Here is a 21,177-nt window from a genome sequence, read left to right as displayed (position 1 = left end):
TGCATTCGAATTCAAATGGTCAGTTCAAAAGGTGTTCCAATGGCATGCTGTGGAAATGTTTTCAGCAAAATCAGCAGCAAATATCAATAAGTTCAATTTATCCATTACTTCAAAAAAAAAAGCAAGATTCATCATAACACTTCAGGATATCCTTTTTACAATTTTACCCACTAAAAGGATTTGGAAAATAGGGTATTTTTGGTGTTGGAATTTCAAAAGAAATAAAGACCTAGACAAAAGTCTTTTTATCTGTCTGGGACGAGGGCACAGGAGTTTTTTGAGACAAAAAGTCTGGAAAGGTTTATTAAAGGAATGTAATGTGATGACCTATGCAAAGAGGTTTGAAATTCTTGAGGCAAGTTAGAATCAATGCTCCCACAAAGCTGCCTGGTCATGTGGCCATGTAACAAACCAAATGTTTCTGCACAGGTTATGCACATAGGTGTTGACCGCTCTAAATTACATTAAAAAAATTAAAGGGACAGCACACTTAAATAAATAGTGAACTGAAACAAATTGCCCACACACTACAAAAAAGTACATTGGTTCGAAGGCCTTCTCTTCTTTATCTATTCAACTAATTCTGAAATAAAGTAGTTTCACAATTAATTTCAGACTCGCCTCATCTAGTATTAATTTGATGCACCTTCTAAACTAATGAAGAAGCACACAGAAGGATATGCACAATATCCAGTTCATATTTCAAGAGGGACATGCAGGTGCACGCCCTCCACCCCACCCACTCTGTTATCTAAGTAAACACAGTACAAGTCAATTCTACCATGCAAGGGACACGAGATCCAATGCCAACTAATTTGAGAAACTACCGACAACAATTCGAATTTGTAACATCCAGCCTTTTAGCATTGGGGGCTTTCTGCCGAATGCGATTTTGCTCAATGTCAACCTATTTATTCCGCTAGAACGCATGTCATCACCTTGTACCTCTGGCCATCCTTAATTGTCTTTGTGAGATAAGCTAATTGACTAAGGTAGTCAGGCCACATGATCATGATCTCCTCCTATGGGCAGCATGGTGGCGCAGTGGTTAGTCCTGCTGTCTCACAGCGCCAAGGTACCAGGTTCGATCCCGGCTCTGGGTCACTGTTTGTGTGGTGTTTGCACATTCTCCCCATGTTTGCGTGGGTTTTGCCCCCACAACCCAAAGATGTGCAGAATAGATGGATTGGCCATGCTAAATTGCCCCTTAATTGGAAAAAATTAATCGGGTACTCTAAATTTTTTTTTAAAATTTAAATAATGTCCTCCCATTGTTAGGGATGTATCTGAAACTGCTGCAAAGTTAATGTCATTGGGTAGAAAATGGCAGATGAAATTTAATGCAGGCAGGTGTAAATAGCAGTCCACAGCAATTGGCCACATGGGTATTGGAAAATTACTTTCCTGAGAGGTCACATGGATTTTTCTTCTGATGTCATGGCATTGTACCATCACAAACCTCAAACAGGAAAATATCCTTTTAGCAATGCTTCATCTCTATGACCATAATCCGTTACCTGTTCACCCTGGCAATACATGAAAGAAGCCATATATGAAGAAAAATATCGGAGGTAGGTTATCTATTTTTCTGACCTGCTTATGGTACCAGTCACTGAAAGCATTTCATCATTTCAAACACTAGGTGGCGTCTGCAGCTTGCTAACAAGAATTCAGTTCTAATTAGCAAATGTAACGAACTTAAAACTGCTACACCTCATAAGTTATTATTCATTCACTATATCACACACAACCCCCTTATTAAGTAGCAAAATTATTCAATAAATTGTAGAATTTTGAACTGAAGTTCTACTATTTCTTCCTAGTTATAAATAAGCCCCATGTTAACAGTACTTTTCAGCGAATGGTGATGACATCTTGTAACATTGACCGGAATTTTGTGTTCAGCGGCGAAGCAATTGTTTTTCTGCTGGCCTCAGAGAATGCTGCCTTCAAAGATCCAGTGATCTCTTTTGTGAGATTGTCTCCATTTCCACTAGCAGTTTAAATCTGTCACCAAATTAAGGAGATGTCTTGCTATACAGATGTTCTATTGTCAGAAAGCAGATAGGCAACCAATCACATTGAAGTATTCACACACAGCAAATTAAGGAGTTGAAAGCACTTAAAATATTTCACTTTTAACTTGTTTTATTTCTTTGTTGCTGCAAAGAGAAATAGTACGGACTTGCCCACACTCTGGGTTCTTGTAAAACATGCTGAAAGGTTTAGCTTTATTAAGAGTGTTTGGAGAAGTTTGCACAACACTCAGCACCATTTGCAAAACCTCAGATACTGGAGCAACCCATGACCATATAAAGCAAGACCTGGACAATATTCAGGCTTGGGCTGATAAGTGACAAATAACATGCGTGCGACACAAGTAGCAGGCAATGACCATCGCCTGACAAGAGAGAATCTAACCACCTTGACATTCAATGGCATCACCATCGCTGAATCCCTCACTACCAACAAATTACCAAAAGTGACAGCTGCTGGTTAAACAAAAGGAAGTTTACTATTGCAGCAATGCTTTCAAATCCTAATACGTTGCTAGGTATTCATGTTCATTGCTGGGACCCCGAGCAATTATCTCCTAATATCCCTGCCCTGACTTTATATAACGCATACAAAATTCATTCTGTCTCTCTTTCACATTTTCTGTACTGAAACTCATCAGTATGGATACACATCTATTATGATTTGCCATGTTACACTGAGTCAGTTGATCACTGTGAAAGGATTGTTGTCAATTCTAACTCAAGTTGTCATGATGCAGCCAACTAGAAGAAGATTCACAGCAAAATGTATATGTTGTACTGCTGCTCACTCCAAGATGCCTCCAGCCGTGCTAAGTATTTCCAGCAAAAGGGTGGCACGATGGCGCAGTGGTTAGCTCCAGGGACCCGGGTTCAATACCGGCCTCGGGTGACTGTGTGTGTGGAGTTTGCACTTTCTCCGTGTCTACGTGGGTTTCCTCCGGGTGCTCCGGTTTCCTCCCACAGTCCAAAGATGTGCAAGTTAGGCCGATTGGCCACGCTAAATTACCCCTTAATGTTAAAAAGGTCAGGTGGGATTACTGGTTTACGGGGATAGGATGGAGATGTGGGCCTAAGTGGGCTCTTTCCAAAGGCTGGTACAGACTCGATAGGCCAAATGGCCTCCTTCTGCACTGTAAATTCTATGATTCTATAATTTTCTGTTTTTATTTAATATTTCCAGCATTTGCAATATGCTGCTTTTATATAATCTAGTTCTTCAGTTACACTAATTTAATCTAGCATACTGGCGTTTGGTCCCTGTAAGAGATATTAAATGTTGGTATTTTTATTCAAATGTGTACTCAATGGAAAACAAAGTCAATTTTCTCAGCTGCTTGACTGATTTTCATTTCACTGTTAGAAGAATATCTTCAGTTCCTCCAATGCAAGCAGGATCCATGAATGCAGACCAGCTTCAGTCACTGTAAATGTGGAGAACCCCTGGAAATCATGTTACTGGTTGGAGATACACAACTCTGTGATGAGGTGGTCATGGACTGTAATCGGGAGAAAGTATGATCTTAACTGTCTCAGCATTTGAGAAAATTGACATTTTTTTCAAATTTGGAATGGATTATTTTTCTCTTTAAAATGAAGGTTTTTTTCATAAAACATAAACCTACTTCTCCTATTAACTGTGCAGTAAAATAAAATAAATTGGAAGAAATGTGCATATTTGCCATGATCATACAATGTAAAACTTGGATAATTGTATCTCACAAAAAGAAAGTGTTCTCAAACTATAAACTAAAATCAGTGAGACTGTTTTCACCTATTTTTCATGCTGTGAAAGGACCAACTATTTACGGAGGTAAAATTCCACAGGTAAGCCACCAGTGCTTGCCAAAATGGGCAATTATTGATTTTTGAACCTTGACAATGAATTGTTAGCATCACAGGAAAACTCAATGCTGTCCTCATTTGATGTCCATATGAACACACCCAGCAAAGATTGTTGAATAGAGAGCAAAATCAGGCATCCTGGCCAACTTATCCACCTTCCACTTCCCGAACTTAGGGGAAGACAAATGTAGCAGCCCAGCTTCTGCTCCATGTGGTAATATCCAAGGTTGACATTGAAAGTCGATTTTCCTGATATATGTGCCTCAAGTACTCACTGGATAAATTACTGAACTACCTGGGGGACAGGGGGATAAAGAGTCATAGAATCCCTGTTATCACAACACAACTGCTTCTCAGAAAACAAGTAGGACAACATTTCCCAGAGATTTCACCAAAGGATTTGGCAATTATATCAACTCCTTTGAAATGATAATGCTGCTTCATGATTTCAAATAATCAGTCAGTTTACATTTATGAAACAGTGTAAATTCTAAGTGCTATATTGATATTGAATTGCACATGACAATTTAAATGAGCACCAGTGGGATGATACAATTCTAGAATATTGAGCTACTTTTATACTGACGTTTTTCAGTTTCCAGCACTACACTACTGAATTTGTCTTCCTTAATCCAGCAGCAACAATTGTAAATAAACTTTCTATAGTTCTATTATTCTGCGACCAGCCGAAGAGCCATATTTCGTACTCTAACTGCCACGTGCTAGCCCAAGTGATCCTGGTTTCTTTACTGGCAGAATGGAACAAATCCCAAGTATGTGACTACATTCATATCTCAGCTTCCTCCAGCAAATTCTAGTCCCATCTGCCTCTCAGATAACAAGATAAAAATGATTGGGGGTGGATCATTTCGTATTATGTACTTCATGTCCTAGGAAATGTTATGCAGTTACTTATTGGCGGCCGGCGGGTTGGGGGGGGGGGCGGCTAATCTTTAACAATAGACAACAGCAACCCAAAAATGAAGACTCTTTTATATATGGCATTGAAGGTAGGAAGACTGCTGTTACAGAAAGGAATGCTCCCGTAGAAACAAACTAATTTTCCTGCCAAATGTCTTCCTCCTCTTTCAAGTCTCGGTCAGGCACAAAGTTGTCCTATGACAATACAAACTATACAGCATCAATGTGATTAATCTGTTTTGCATATCATCTGTGCTTAACAGATGCATATAGTCAATGCATACTTACACTACTATCTGTTGAACAGTCATCAAAAATGCCTTCCAATGATTTCTTCAGTGTGGTTTCACTATCACCAAAGAGCTTAAAAGGAAAACAAAAAAATAACATTAGAATATTTTGGCAGCACATTTAACACTTTTTCCCTCTTTCATTGTATCTTTTATTTTTATTTTGTTCAACTTAGATATTCCGGCTCAATGCAAACTATTTGTTGGAAGAAAATAAGTAATTATTAAAGATACCAAATGTGGATGAATCACAGGTGTAAACATTTAGATGCTGGCCGAATAACCAAAACCTCACCTTATGCCAAAGATATAGATTTAGCCACAATACAAGTCAGTAAAATTTGCAGATAAAACACAATTTTTAGAGCATCAAATTGTTTCGTATTTAATTTTTACTGTATATACGAGAGTAATGGTTGATCTCCTGTAAAAATCACTCTTCCCCCCCCCATCCACCCCCCCTCCAAACATTTGGCTGCAAGCTGTTATGAGCCAGGGTGTAAAGAACACCAAAGTATATCATGGAGTTCACCTGGCCTACAACTTTTAATAGATTTTGGTTATGAGGAGCACAAGGGCCCACTTTCCAGATGTTATGCAACAGAGATCTTAAGTATTTTTAAATAAAATGTTTATTCTATGAATCCAGTTAACATTTTAGAAACACACAGTAAACATCTTATCAACTACCAACACAAATACCCCCCCCCCCCCCCCAAGATACAGTACTCTATAGGTAACCCTTAACAATTTTCCTAACAACATCCATAAGCCAAACACCCTTTTCTACCAAAACAGTAGAATTCCTTACAGAAACCAGGTATTACTTTTAAGTTATCAAGTGGTCTGGAGACATTCTTTAGCATGCAAAGAGAGAGAGAGAGACCAAAAACACACGGAGCTTCCAGCTCAAAACGAAAGTAAAAGACAGAATCACAGCCCAGCTCCACCCACACAGTGACATCACTGCAGCCATTTGATAAAACACACTTTTGTTAAAGGGACCAGCACATGACAAAGATCATTCATTTTTCATAAATCTCATGTATAAGTTGACCCCCAACATTTAGCCGAAAAAGTCCAAATTCTTTGTACTAACCACCTGCTCACATTGAAGTCAAACACACGCTATTTCAAACCCACTCACTGATGGAATCATAGCACGCCATTGTAGGAGTCTGTTCACTTTCTCTGTCTGTGCAAATCAACACTCTGATAAAAGATATTTTTTGGCTCCTTTTGTGCTATTTTGGGGGCGGGGGCGGAGAGAACAGTCACCAACCTAGCAACTCTCAGATAATGAGATGATGGAAGAGGGTGGAATTCAACCCCTCAAAAATAGTACACATGCAAATCGTTGGCTAAAAATGTAATCTTATAAAGCTTCCTCTTTAGCATCCTCAGTTTTAATTGTTCCACCATTGGTGGCCGTGCCTTTAACTGCCTAGGCCCTAACCTCTCTCCACTTATCTATTTTTCCTCCTTTAATACATTCCTTAAAACCTGCCTGTTTGATCAAACTTATGTTCATCTGCTCCAATATCTCATGTGCTTTTAGTGTGCTATATAAATACAAGTACTTATTGTTATTGTTGAGGTAGTCTGATAAAACTTAAGTGAGACATACATCATCATCAAAACCGATTGATTTTTCATATAATGTGTGAAGGAACAGAGTAATGATCATAATGAATTTCAGTTAATTTATGAAAGGACTGCGAAGGGCAAAGAAATGGAGAAATGCCTGAAATGTGTTCAAAGAGAACTTTCTTGATCACTGCATTTCCAGTCAAATGAGGAATGAAGGAGTGTTGAATCGGGTTTTTGGGAATGAGATCTGTCGTGGATATTCTTTAAGGTGCAGAGGTGCCAATCACTCCGTAAGTTGTTGAGTGCCTTGCATTCAGAAATGTCCCTGTGCAGCTTAGTATCAAATTATAAAATAAAATAAGCCAGATGTGTAACAATAGCACTGCCCCGTGATCTGGACTGGATATTTTGCCCTTTTATGCATCATTAATCCTTCCGTAGGCAGATCGAGGAACACCTTAGTGATCAAGGCCTGACACAGGTCATCAAGTTGTTTTATCTTAGTAACAACAATGAACATGCCAACTAACAATTAAAGCAAATTCCACTTCCTTAACTCCAACAAAATGCACCATTCTTGTTGGTGACTGACTGACTTGTTTTTGATGTTATTGTATCTTTCTTTCTAGGCAATTTCAAACTGCAAAAATTCACCTACTGCAAAACAAATCTGAAAATACAAGCTGTATCAGTAAAAAAAAAAACAATCATGAAGCACCCAGAATATGCTGAAAAAAAGCAATCAATTCATGAATGTTCTTTAGGAAAGGAAACCTGTTCCCATTGCCCAACCTTGCCTACATTTGGCTACAGTCCCATTCAAGAATAGATTAGCTCTCAACTACTCTCTGAAGTGGTCTACCAAGCTACTGAGTTGTAGCAAACCTTAGGAATTCAATTGTAGACAATAAATGCCAGCCTTGCCAACAATGCCCATATCAAGAATGAATTTTTTAAAATAGTGCACCATAACTTTAACAGCCTACTCTACTGAAGAATTGTTGCATGGTTTCAAAGCAGTGGGTCAAAATCTGGGAGCTCCCTTCCTAACAGCACTGTGCATGTACCTACACCACATGCACTGCAGCAGTTCAAGACGACATTTCACCACCACCACCTCCTTCGAAAGGGAAATTAGGGATAAACAATAAAAAAGTTGCAAAGTTCTCATTATTTTCTGCAGCAATAGCTTGCAAAGGTTGCTCGGGGAAAAAGTTGCTAGGTTACAATGAAGGTGACAATGACGCAATGGAAATTTGTGAAGCATCATTTATATTACAAAGAAGTAACTCAACAGAACACAAAACCTTTCTGCTCATTTTGTTTAGTTTTTATTCTCTTGACAAGTTGTGCTGAATTGAAATTTTCCCCATTGCTTTTTTTCTAGTTTGTATTCTTCTCCATTTTGTATGATTTATGTTTCAACTCTTATAATTCTGAGCTCTCCCTCTATTGTAGAACAAAGAACAATACAGTACAGGAACAGGCCCTTCAGCCACCCAAGCCTGTACCGGTCATGATATCAACCTTGGCCAAAATCCTCAGCACTTCCTGGTGCCGCATCCCTCTATAACGATCCTATCCATGTATTCGTCAAGATGCCTTTTGAACGCCGTTAATGTATCTGCTTCCACAATCTCCCCTGGCAACACGTTCCAGGCACTTATCACCCTCTGCATAAAAAATATGCCTCGCACATCTTCTCTAAACTTTGCCCCAAGGACCTTATCCTATGCCCCCTGGTGACTGGCCCCTCCACCCAGGGAAAGAATGCCTGCCCAGCTACTCTATCCACGCTCCTCATAATCTTGTAGACTTCTATCGGGTCACACTCAACCTCCGCCGTTCTAATGAAAACAGTCTGAGTCTAGAGTAATGAATTAGGATGTCTGTTTATATAGAAGAAATGAGAACTGTAAGCATATTGTACTGATATGATTTTAGTTTATTTTTTAATGAATACTTAACTGCAAGCTGTTCAGTTGCATCAAGTCATTATAGCTGGCCCACAACCACTTTCTAGGATTAAGTAGGCTCTGTTAGTGATCCATATCCCAAGATTAATTGTAATCTCACACTTCATCAGTACATGAATGGATGCAGCATCTAGCAGGACTGGTAATAGGATTTTGAAAGCACTTGGATCGGCCTGACAATCGGGAATCACAGAGAAAGGGATCTAATAATTTAGCACTGGGATATTTAGGCAGATGTGGTTCTGTAGTTGAAGTCTAGTGGGTTCTTGGACATTGAACAAGGGCAGGGTCTGGGGATGCTGCAAGATTGCTGAGCTTCCCAGAATGGAGGTGGGATGGAGGGGTGATGGAGAGATGCATGTTCAAACCCGTCAGACGTATAAGCAGCAAATTCCCTTTGGCTTCATTTGGACCATCAAATGTCATTCTGCTATATGTCCATCGTCAACCTTCTCCTCTGACCTATTGTTAGTCAGCTTAAAGCCGTCAATCACATTTCTCAACAAACAAAAAAGTGCTCAGACTTCCATTCATGCAATTTCCACATTTTTATACAAACAAAATGTATCTTTGAGCCTCAAAGAGAGTTTTCTGTCTTTCGCAACAGAACAATTTAACCAATTTTAGAACTAAAATGCACAGCTTACCATGATGGCCAATCAGGAGAAACACAATAATTCAGATGGAAATTTGAATTAGATTTAAACACTTCAAAAACAAACTGAAATATCATTCAACTTTTCCAACCTGAAAGAGAAATATAGGGCATGATTCTCTTACCGCGAGAATCCCACGAGCATCCTCCAGCGGACCTCCAGATAGCCTCTGCGCCTCGTGGGATTCACCGAAGTCCCATGAGACGTCGGAGTCGGAACTCCGCCCAAAATGGGCGGGACCAAATGGCTTTCCCGGGAGAAGGACGTAAACCTACTTATGATCTAACTGCCCAGGATCCATCGGTCTCCCTCGATTCTTTGGCAGGGAGGATGCAGTCGGGCGCAGATCAGTACTGGTGCACACAAATGTGGACCAGCTGGAATGGCACGGGGGGGGGGGGGGGGGGGAGGAATGAGGGGGGTTCTCTCAGGCCATCGGGAGGTCAGGGTCACTGCAGGATGACTCCCTGGCCTTTTCCCCTGGAATGTGGGCACCTTGGCACTGCCCAGTTGGCACCTTGGCACAACCAGGTGCCCGGGTTGCACTGAAAGCCAGCAGGAGCACTGCCTGGTTGCCAGGGTGGCAGTGCAAGGGTGCCCAAGTGCCAGGGTAGCACTGTCAAAGGTAAGGGGATGAGGCCATGCACATGAAATACGGGTGGAGGCGGGTTTTGCAGGGTGGGGGAGTGCAGGACAGGTAGGTAGTGGCCTCTGGGAGGTTGGAGAGGTGATGGGTGGGAGTACTGGAAAGGTGGAGGTGTGAGGTAGTGTCCACGTGTGGGGGGGGTGACAGTGCCCATGGGTGGGGTGTGTGGGAAACCCACAAGTTCACTTAGAGATCGGGGCACCCTTTCAAAATGGCAGCCCGATCTCTGAGTTCAGCTCCCCAGTGCTTAAAAGAAAATTCGAAGTGTGGGCTAACCAGTGAGAAACTCCCCAGGGCCCAAAAAGTGACTAAGTGTCATTGAATAGCGGTGAGGAACTCGCCAGCAGAGCGGGAAACTCTCTGAAAAACCCGCCACAAATTAACTTGGAAATTGTTTGGGAGAACAGTTAAGTTCTCCTGACTATTATTCAGTGACTTTTGATAAGAATTTACAGATTTTCACTTACCTAGCTGCCTAGATTAAACCATGTTATCTAGCTATTCTGCTTGCTTTGATTCATATGTTCCTCGCCTCTACAATTCAAATTTGCTTCTGATTCACGGTGAGTCGATCAATGAAATGTCACAAAGTGTGATTTCATACAAAACAAATGTTACTCAACAGAATGTCTATACAGGAACAAAACATTTAACATACAATAGGATAAATTGATTATATAGACAACTTTATCTCTAGTAATTCAGTTCACAAGAAGTCATAAGACTCAGTGTTTTATCATGTGTCCTTGTCCATAGCACAGAAGTGAATCTTCTGTGATTTTGCTGACAAAACGGATAAGTTGTGGAGATGTCCTGTGTTTGCAAGGATTCTGGATGAGATGTGGGAGCCGTTAAGAGAACCAAGAAAGGGAACCACTGAGAATAGAATTGGATGGAGGAAACTACGGAGGTTCATAATAAAATGAAAGTGGCTTTCCTCCATGTGCAGAATTATTTAATCTAACTGGTCTGTGACATGAGGAAATTAATTTAACATCTACCTGCAGTGGATTAGGAAAACACTACTAATATTTCAAAAAAAACTTTTCTTCACTACCTCTGAGAATATATCTAGCATAATCGATGCATTTACACTCATATTTCTGTTTGCCTGGCTTTATTTGACAATGATCAAAACACAAGGCCAAAACATCTCGAAGTAACCCAGTTGAACGCTAAAAATTAGTAAATATGTTACGTATTCAAGAAGTAGCATGGACATTCTGTTTTAAAATATCAACATAGAATGTGCATAGCACAGAAGGAGGCCATTCAGCCCATCACGTCCATGCTGGCTGTTTGCAAGTGCAACTCAGTTAGTTCCACTCACTCACCTTTACCCCATTGCCCTGCAATTTGTTTCCCTTTAGATCAACCAATTTTCTTTTGCAAGGCATGATTGAATCTACCTCCACCACACTGTCCGGCAATGCATTCCACATCCTACCCACTCGTTGTGTAAAAATGTTTTCTTTACTGGTCACCTTTTTTATCTTAAATCAGTGTCCTTTGTTCTGCCTGTCCGATCCTACAGCCCTTTCAGCATTGTATATATATATATATATTTATTTTTTAAAAATCTTTTTATTCTCCCCATTTTCCACATTTTCATCAAACACACAACAAAAGAAAACCAACAATAACAAATACAGTACCAATCCCCCAAACAGCATCCCCTTCAATCTGCAAACCCAAACATCACCCATACATTCCAAGTAAAACAAAACAAAAAGACCAAAAGAAAATTAACGGTCATCCTATAAACAATGTACTCAACCTCACCAATAACCCCCCCCCCCCCCCCTCACGCCCCCGCCCCTAATGTTCGGTGGTATCCAATTCTTGAAAGTGCATGATAAACAATGCCCATGAATTGTAGAACTCTTCCATCCTCCCCCTCCGCTCAAACTTTACCTTCTCCAGTGTCAGCAGGTCCCCCTGCCAAGCCGAGGCTCACGGCAGGGGAAGCCAACCTCCACCCCAGCAGGTTCCGCCTCCGGGCAATCAGCGAGGGGAACGATAAAACATCTGCCTTCGCACCTGCCTGAAGCCTGGGCCGGTCCGACACCCTGAAAATGGCTTCTAGGGGCCCTGGCAAACTCACTTACCCCCGAAATGACCGTACAAACCTCCCTTCAATACATCTCCAACTTTGGGCAGGACCAAAACATGTGAACATGGTTTGCGGGGGTCCTCCCATAGTACTCACATTCATCCTCCACCCCCTCAAAGAGTCAGCTCACTCTCGTCCTCATGAGGTGCGCCCTACACACAACCTTCTGCTATATCAGCCCCAACCTCGCGCACGAGGTTGAGGCTATCACTCTCACACCACAAACCATCTTTCACAACCTCCCTCAAGTCTTCCTCCCACTTGGCTTTAAACCCCTCCAAGGAAACCTAATCCTCCCCCAAATTCTTCCCATAGAGCACCGACACCACCCCCTTCTCCATTCCCCCTGTCCTCAATACCTCTTCCCACAATGAGGGGGCCGGCACCATCAGGAAGCTCTGAACCTTCTTCTTGGCAAAGTCCCGGAGCTGCAAGTACCTAAATACTTCCCCGTGCCCCAGTCCACATTTCTCCCCCAACTCCTCAAGCCTCGCAAAACGACCTCCCCGGAATAGGTCTTTTATACCCTGACTTCCCTCGCCTTCCATCCGAAATCTCCCATCCAACTTTATCCTTTATATTGCTTCTCCACGTTCTTCCCACCAAACTCAGTCATTTCGCACTTTTCTGAATTAACTTTCATCTACTACCTGTCTAGCCATTCCACCAGCCTGCCTGTGCCCTCTTAAAGTCTATCATTCCCATCATCACAGTTCACAATACTTCAAAATTTTGCAGCATTTCTCAACATTTTCAAATGTTACCACTGTATGAAAATAAAATCCCATATAAAAGGTCAGAAGCTTCATTCTTAAGATTTTGGTATCTTCAGAAATTATTTTTGCATTAAATTGACACTAAAAACTCTGGTACAGTATCTAACCTGATTAATACTCGGTCTTTCTTTAGCTTTCTTTCTTGAATTTGTATCCAATCCCCACAGGGAGGAAAATCTGTTCTTCCGTTTGCTTACGGATCTGGAAAGTGCCTGAGTTTGGTTCTTCAAACCAGGTTCAGTACGGGCTGCCACCTAAAATAACAATATCACACTGATTTTGAGACAGTCATGAAAGATTGATGTATAATGGGCATCATTCTTTAAATAACGTATAACCTGTGCAAAGTAAATACGGTTGAGAATATCAAAAGCACGTATGTCTCGTTGCTACTTTTTTCAGGCAGATTTGACGATTGTCCCTGATCAAATCATATTTCAGTCCTTGTGTCTTTTATTCACATAAGAGATGCATTCAAGTGTTGTGCCAAGACCACTAAGACGCACACAATTATGATCAATAAACAGTGCAAAAAGACGATCCAGTTAAACTGGATCAACATCTGTCTTTTGAATGGTAGGAAGTAATAAAATAACAATTGTACATACCAACAAAAAAAATACACAAGTCAAAACATAAAATCAAAACTACAAATATAGGGAGAATTTTCATATTCGACACTTGAAACCATTTTACTTTCTATGACATTTTTTCCCCATAAAACATTTAACACAATTTTCAGATGGTCAATATATTTTCCACATACACCTCCACATGCAGATCTCTCTTTTGTGTGTATTTCATATTAAAATCTGGATAGGTTAATGTTAATTGTCACCCACTTTTTTGTTAAATATAAAAACTACAGCAGGGATGTTATACCCATGTCACTCTGCCAGCATATGATATGAATATTTCCCATAAATAGTTGCGAGTTTGTTCTACCCTTTTTAATATATCATGGATTATCTATGGCGTTCGCAGCGAGTTGAACCAAAGGGGCTACAGAGTTATGGCAATGATTGCAGATGGGTGCTGAAAGGATTTGGAAAGATGTTTGTTTGGTACGCTGAAGTACTTTTCATTGATTCCCCTGCAAAACTGAGAGCCAACTAAGGTTTTTGTGCTCAGGATCCTTTGCAGTTACAATAAATACATGCCAGTTATAACATGTTTTTTTAACATTTACTTGCGGCTCGTCTGCATCCTATTCAGGGTAATAGGAGATGTTGTTTGTAAGGACACAGAACATTATAGCTTGAAATGTACAAGGTAAAAGCGTCTGCTGCTGAAATGCAGCTTTGTCACTTCAGAGGCAAAAGGCATAATTGCTCTGCCTCCTGGAGTCAAATTAGAGGCTAGTTACGCTTACCAAATATTCAGTTCAGAGGTTTTCTTCTTCATGCTTTATGTGAAAAAAATTATTTTTGAAGTCAATCAGAAGCTATTTGTTGTTTACAGGGATGTCATTCTCTATCCTTTTTCCTTGCAAGGATAACTAATCTGTAATATGATGAATGCATCTGAAAACGCAAGTCTCTAGTTTGACATGCATGCATTCGCCACGCTTAAATCCTCAAAGTCTATGTGCACTTCCATTTGTTGGTTAATTTTCATGAAACACCAATAAATCACAAGTGGAAGGTGACAGAGTGCCTGATGTCCAAAGCCAGTCATCTCATACTCGGAGCCAGAGACCTGTGATAAAAACTTTACTATCCAAGGAAATAGGAATTAGCTAAATAATTACATTCAATAAAAGTTTCATTTATGCAATCAAAACAGAATTTGTCTATTAAATAATCACTAGTCTACTCACCTGCAGTTGGCCCTGAAATGTATTGCTCTCACTAAATCATTTGAAAACTGTGGTTGCACTGGTTTTATATGTTACATAAATTACATAGATGAATATTAAATAAAGATGTGGGATAATTCTGTTGGTTTTAAAAAGTTTCGAGTTGATGACATTTCTGCTCATCTTGCAATTATTGCTGGTTCAAGCTGCTCCTTCGTTTCATTTATAGTCGAATTTAAATTCTACAAATAATAACAATAATCTTTATTGTCACAGGTAGGCTTACCTTAACACTGCAATGAAGTTACTATGAAAAGCCCCTACTCACCAAAGCATGGAATGAGGACACAGAGAAAATATTTAAACGACCCATGGCATGTTTGGTTGGCCGACTGGCAAATGCAAGAAGTCTTTTTGGATTTGGTAACTCTCCACCTTGAAGACTTGCCATATAACAACGATGTCGGAAAAGATCAATCTGAAACTGTTCTAGATTTTGTTCCCATAAAAAGATCTGTTTAAAGGTGGAAGAAAATGGAAATCATAATACAATTTTCATCACTACAGGAACAATGCATATGTATTTGTTATGCTGCATTGGAAGAGGACATGGAATGACTGGTGATCAGTTATCACCTTCTCAGAGACCGTACTCAATGTACTGTAATAAAAGCTTTATCAGTTGGTAAAACAACAAGACAGCAATCAACCAGTGGATAAAGCATGCAGAATATGGATTATTATTCATCGTGACTAAGGGAAACAATTTCTTATTCAGATTCGACTGCTTCAAATTCAGTAGTAATTGGATTCAATGGGTTGTTGCACACAAAACCCAAGTAAAAGCACTAGACTTAATATCAATGCCCCATGTACATAAAGTATATTCATGATGACACAAATCTAGATCGGATGAGGATATAGAGTCTTCAAAGGTTTAGACAGTTTAAGTGATTGGGAAAAAATTTGGCAGAGGGAGTATAATGTAGAAAATATTAACTTGTCCACTTTGACAAGAAGAACTGAAAAGCAGTGTATTATTTAAATTATTTAAATGGTGAGAGATTGCAGACTCTGTGGTACAGAGGGATCTGGGAGTCTTCATACATAAATCATAAAGTTAGTATGCAGGTACAGCAAGGTTCACATCACCTCATTTTAAATGTTTTAACATGCATTTTAACGTCATCAGCCAGGACCACCCGCCCGCCACATGATCTCCCCTCACTGAACAGTCTAACCTTGCTGACATGACAACATGACAATTTAAAATGTGATTCAGTCAAGGGGATCCTCCCCAGGGTGCAAAGGTAAATATAGCCCGGGGGAGGGGGGGGGGTTAAAGCCCTGGCACTGCTCTACAGCACAGTTGCCACCATGTCTGGGACAGTGCCAATGTGTCAGGGGCAGTGCCAGGGGTGTGCCGCACCCTCCGCATAGCCCCATGGAAGGGGTTTCCCATGTGTTATGGGGCGGCTGATGCCTAGGGAGGCGTAGGTGCTCCGATATTGCCGTTTCGGGGGAGGGTGGGGAGAGCCTCGTCACTAGTGCTGCAGTGCTGCAGGGAGAGGGGGGGGGGGGGGGTTACGGAGGCTCCAATGCTTGTGAGGGAGTCCTAACGTTTACCGGAGGGGGGGGGGGGGGGAGGGGGGGGGGGGGGAAGGTGGGATGGCATTCAATCTTGTGGTCAGGGAATCGTTTGAAGTTTATGCCCTAATCTCTGTGGAGCCAACCTTGCTGGCTCTATCAAGCCCCGTCACGTCACAGTGACGGCAAAAATCCCGCCTACCGATTTTTTTTTCTCAGAGCGGCTCAAGGTTTGGAGTAAAAACTGGTCTGTGCAGCTAGAGAGCTACACGCCGGTTTTCAGTCAGAGCCTGGCACTTTGAAAAACATTTCTTTATTTTGCTTTTCACATTTTGTATCAACAGTTACAGAACAAGACAAAAAACAAAACATGCATCAAAAATTAAAACACCAACAGTAGTTTTAAAAATATATATTTTTATTCTCCTCCTTTTTCACATTTTCTCCCAAATTTACACCCAACAATAAACAATAACCAGTAACGAATGCAATGTCAATCCCCATATCAATAACAACAATCTCTTCCTCCCATCAAACCCCCAAACATTAGCCCGCATGTTAACATAAACAAATGACAAAAAGGAATCAGGAAACACCCATAGTCACCATTAACCAAGAGTAGTTTCAGTTATTATACACCTAATATGGGCAGTACCATGGCGCAATGGTTAGCACTGCTGCCTCATGGCGCTGAGGCCCCGATTCGATCCCAGCCCCGGGTCACTGTCCATGTGGAGTTTGCACATTCTCCCCTTGTCTGCGTGGATCTCTTCCCCACAACCTAAAAATATGTGCAAGGTAGGTGAATTGGCCATGTTAAATTGCCCCTTAATTGGGGGAAAAAAAAGAATTGGGTACTCATTATCCACATAATATACAATCCCTACATGTAAAACCTATATTACAGGGTCCGCTTGTTCAGCATAAATGAAACAAAGTCAAAAAAAAATACGTTGTCCCCCAACAAACCCCTACCCCCCACTCCCTTTTCCTGCTCCCCCTCCCCACCTTTCCTCTCTTTGTTTTGTGGTCCGTTCTGATGCCCGTCTGCTGTTTTGGGTGATGCTGCGATCACCAGCCAAGCAGGAGTCTCCAGCGGGCAATCAAGGAGGCAATGATTAGGGCGTCTGCCCCTCTCCCCATGAAGGGCTCTGGCTGTTCTGATACTCCAAAGACTGACACTATCTATACTCCATTATCATCCCCACCACCCTGGATATGGCCTCAAAGAAGGATGTCCAGTACCCGACAAATCTGTGGCAAGACCAGAATATGTGGGTGTGGTTAGCCGGGCCACCCTGGCACCACTCACACTTATCCTCCACCTCCGGCAAGAATCCGCTCATTCTTGCCCTGGTTAGGTGCGCCCTGTGCACCATCTTTAACTGTTATGTTACCCTGCATGCGTACGTGAAAGTGAAGTTTGCCTTGTGCAGTGCCTTGATCCAGAGTCCTCCCCCCTATCTCCCTGCCCAGCTCTTCCTCATACTTTTCCCTTGTCTCGTCCAGGGGCGAGCGTACCTCCTCCTCTATTAGTTGTCCATACATGTCTGCACAGTTCCCGTCTCCTAGTTCGCCTGCGGTCAGTAGTCTGTCCAACAGTGAGTATTTTGGTGTCTGGAATGCCAGAACTTCCATGCAGAGGAAGTTCATGGTTTAGCTGTACCTTAGCTCGTTCCCTTTCGGGAGCTGGACCTTGTCCGTCAGTTCCCCGAAGGTTGCTACTCTGTCTTTACGTACAGGTCTCCAACCGTCAGTGGCCCTTTGTCCTCTCCTTCTCCTGAACATAGAACATACAGTGCAGAAGGAGGGCATTCAGCCCATCGAATCTGCACCGACCCACTTGAGCCCTCACCTTCCACCCTACCCCCGTAACCCAATAACCCCTCCGAACCTTTTTGGTCACGAAGGACAATTTATCATGGCCAATCCACTTAACCTGCACGTCTTTGGACTGTGGGAGGAAACCGGAGCACCCAGAGGAAACCTACCCAGACACAGGGAGAACATGCAGACTCCGCACAGACAGGGACCCAGCGGGAAATCGAACCTGGGACCCTGGCGCTGTGAAGCCACAGTGCTAGCCACTTATGCTACCGTGCTGCCCAAAGGAGGTGTGGGCATTGCAAACTTCTGAAGGAGGCTTCATTACTGCGGGGGCAAATTTGTGTCTTTTGCAGATTGGGGGGGGGGTGGGGAATGGGAGTGCGGTTGTGACCAGTTCTTGGAGGGATGTCCCCATGCAGGAACTCTCCTCCATTCTGCTCCCAATGTCTTGACCCATTGCTGGACGGTTTCTGCGGTAGCCACACAGACTGAAAGGGAACATTCCTTCCTGGTGATTGTTGCGCGATGTCTGTTCATCCGTTGTCACAGCGTCTACATGGTCTCACCAGGAAATGATGTCCTGAGGCATGGTACATTGGCAAGACCATGCAGACGCTGTGACAACAGATGAACGGACATCGCGCGACAATCACCAGGCAGGAATGTTGGCTTCTGTCGGGGAACACATCAGCAGTCAAGGGCATTCAGCCTCTAATCTTCAGATAAGCGTTCTCCAAGGTGGCCTTCAGGACTTGCAACAAATCAGAATCGCCGAGCAGCAACTGATAACCAAGTTCTGCATGCATGAGTACGGCCTCAACCGGGACCTTGGATTCATGTCTCATTATATTCACCCCCCACCATCTGGCCTGGGCTTGCGAAATCCTACCAAGTGTCCTGGCTTGAGACGATTCACACCTCTTTAACCTGTGATTATCCGTCTCTCCAGTCGCACTGTCTGGACCTGTAAAGACTTAATTATAGAATCTACTGTACAGAAGGTCCCTCGAGTCTGCACCGGCCCTTGGAAAGAGCACCATACCCAAGCCCACACCTCCACCCTATCCCCACACCTCCACACTATCCCCACACCTCCACACTATCCTCGTAACCACACCATATTACCTGCAAAGACTTGCATTCAAAGCATAATCTTGCATCATTGACTTTGTCTATATGTTTGTGGAACCCACCTCTTCACACATCTGATGAAGGAGCTGCGCTCCGAAAGCTAGTGATCCAAACAAACCTGTTGGACTTTAACCTGGTGTTGTAAGACTTCTTACAATGCCCACCCCAGTCCAACGCTGGCATCTCCACATCATGGCTTATATCCTGTGGACCTTGGGAGAAGGAGAACTCCCTCTCCCTTGGGTGTGAATCTCCATGGGTCCACTGCCCCATCTGCTCCATGATGACATTCAGTTCTTTGGCTATATTGGACTGTTTTCCTGATTTGGGGCTGGATTTGTTCATCCTTGGGTCCTGTACGCAGTTGAAGTCTCTTCCCCGTACCCCCACCATGATGAGTTGGTAGGAGTCTATGTCGGGGATTTCTGATTCATCCCAGTTAAGGCGGTACACATTTACAAACACCACTGGTGCCCCTTCCAGGACACCGCTAACCATGACAAACTGTCCCCCGGGTCCATAACCGTCTTCGTCGCTGTGAATGTCATCCTCTTATTGAACAGCGTGAGCACCCCTTCCCCCCAGCGCTCGTCCCGTAACACGCTCAAACCGTCTGTTCAACCCAGCTCTCCCTTACCCTCAGCCAGTCTTTTTCCCCTCAGGTGCGTCTCTTGGAGAACGGTTACATTGGCCCTCAGGCTTTTCAGATGGGCGAAGACCCTTGGCACGATTCTCCATCCCGCCAGTCCCATTTTCCAGCACGGTGCACCTCTGCGGCAGCAGGATCCTCCGTTCTGGCTGCCGCCCAATGGGCTGTCTCATTGTGGCCATCCCACGCCGTCGGGAAACCCGTCATTCATGTGCTGCTGGCGAAACGAAGGATTCCGCCGACGGAGAATCCCGCAGAGGATCTTTTCACTGGACCATGAAGTCCCCGGGTGTTCCAGGTGAATATTATGACATGAGATTCTGTTCCCCCCACCCCCTCCTGTGGGGTCAGCCATAATCATCCTGTGAAAGCACCCCTGCACTCCGGGGTTTCCCTTTGCCCAGGGAGCATCCAAGATGGCCGTGTTCACCATATGGATGTGCCCCTGCACTCTGGGGTTTCCCTTTGTTTGAGGGCCATTCAAGATGGTCGTCTACAGTAGTTTGTTGCTGTCATGTGCGACCTGTTGCAACCAGTGTTCCATCCTTCCACTTACTCCACTCCCCTCCCCCCATGGTCCCAGTCTACCTTTCCATCACCCCTCCATTGCCCCATCTCCTACCCACTGACCTAGTGTTGGAACCCCCCCCCCCCCCCCGATTTCTCTGCTGGGTGTCAGAACATACAACACACAGTGCAGAAGGAGGCCATTCGGCCCATCGAGTCTGCACCAACCCACTTAAGCCCTCACTTCCACCCTATCCCCGTAACCCAATAATCCCTCCTAACTTTTTTGATCACTAAGGCAATTTATCATGGGCAATCCACCTAAACTGCACGTCTTAGGACTGTGGGAGGAAACCGGAGCACCCAGAGGAAACCCACACAGACATGGGGAGAACATGCAGACTCCGCACAGACATTGACCCAGCGGGGAATTAAACCTGGGACCCTGGCGCTGTGAAGCCACAGTGCTATCCACTTGTGCTACCGTACTGCCCTGTTCTCTGTGGCCCCCCTCTCCCCATGCTAGCATGCTCGGAGTCGGAGTCGGAGTCGGAGAAATCTCTCCATTCCCTACCCGTTGTGTTTCTCTTACCCCCCCTCTCCTTTTCCCATTTTGATGCCCTTCTGTCCTCTTTCCCCCCTCCCTTCCTGATACTTGCATCTATACGAAAGCGAGGCAACTTCATCACACACAATTGTTCTTGTGCCCCTTATTGTTGTTGCATTCCCAATTCTGTGGCGTTTCTACCTCGGTGCTCTCCAGTAGACCCAGAATTTGGAGGTTCTGACGGCATGACTGGTTCTCTTTGTCCTCCATCTTCCCCGAGTG

General features: G+C 43.1%; 1 protein-coding gene across 7 annotated transcripts in view; it reads right to left on the bottom strand.

Moving 5' to 3' along the window:
- The window catches only part of LOC140428034 (rho guanine nucleotide exchange factor TIAM1-like), a 473,602-nt gene that overhangs the window by 250,571 nt on the left and 201,854 nt on the right, over nucleotides 1-21,177 (bottom strand). For all 7 annotated transcript variants that reach the window (XM_072514009.1, XM_072514007.1, XM_072514011.1 and 4 more), the window contains 3 exons: nucleotides 14,976-15,161; nucleotides 12,957-13,103; nucleotides 5,091-5,165 (listed from right to left, as the gene is read on the bottom strand). In XM_072514009.1, coding sequence (XP_072370110.1) covers nucleotides 5,091-5,165; nucleotides 12,957-13,103; nucleotides 14,976-15,161 — 408 coding nt within the window. The remainder of the gene's footprint in view (nucleotides 1-5,090; nucleotides 5,166-12,956; nucleotides 13,104-14,975; nucleotides 15,162-21,177) is intronic.

Source organism: Scyliorhinus torazame, chromosome 8, assembly GCF_047496885.1.
Source record: "Scyliorhinus torazame isolate Kashiwa2021f chromosome 8, sScyTor2.1, whole genome shotgun sequence".
In the NCBI taxonomy this organism is placed as follows: Eukaryota; Metazoa; Chordata; class Chondrichthyes; order Carcharhiniformes; family Scyliorhinidae; genus Scyliorhinus; species Scyliorhinus torazame.
Note: the sequence above shows the minus strand (reverse complement) of the source record. Positions and strands in the feature narration are given on the sequence as shown.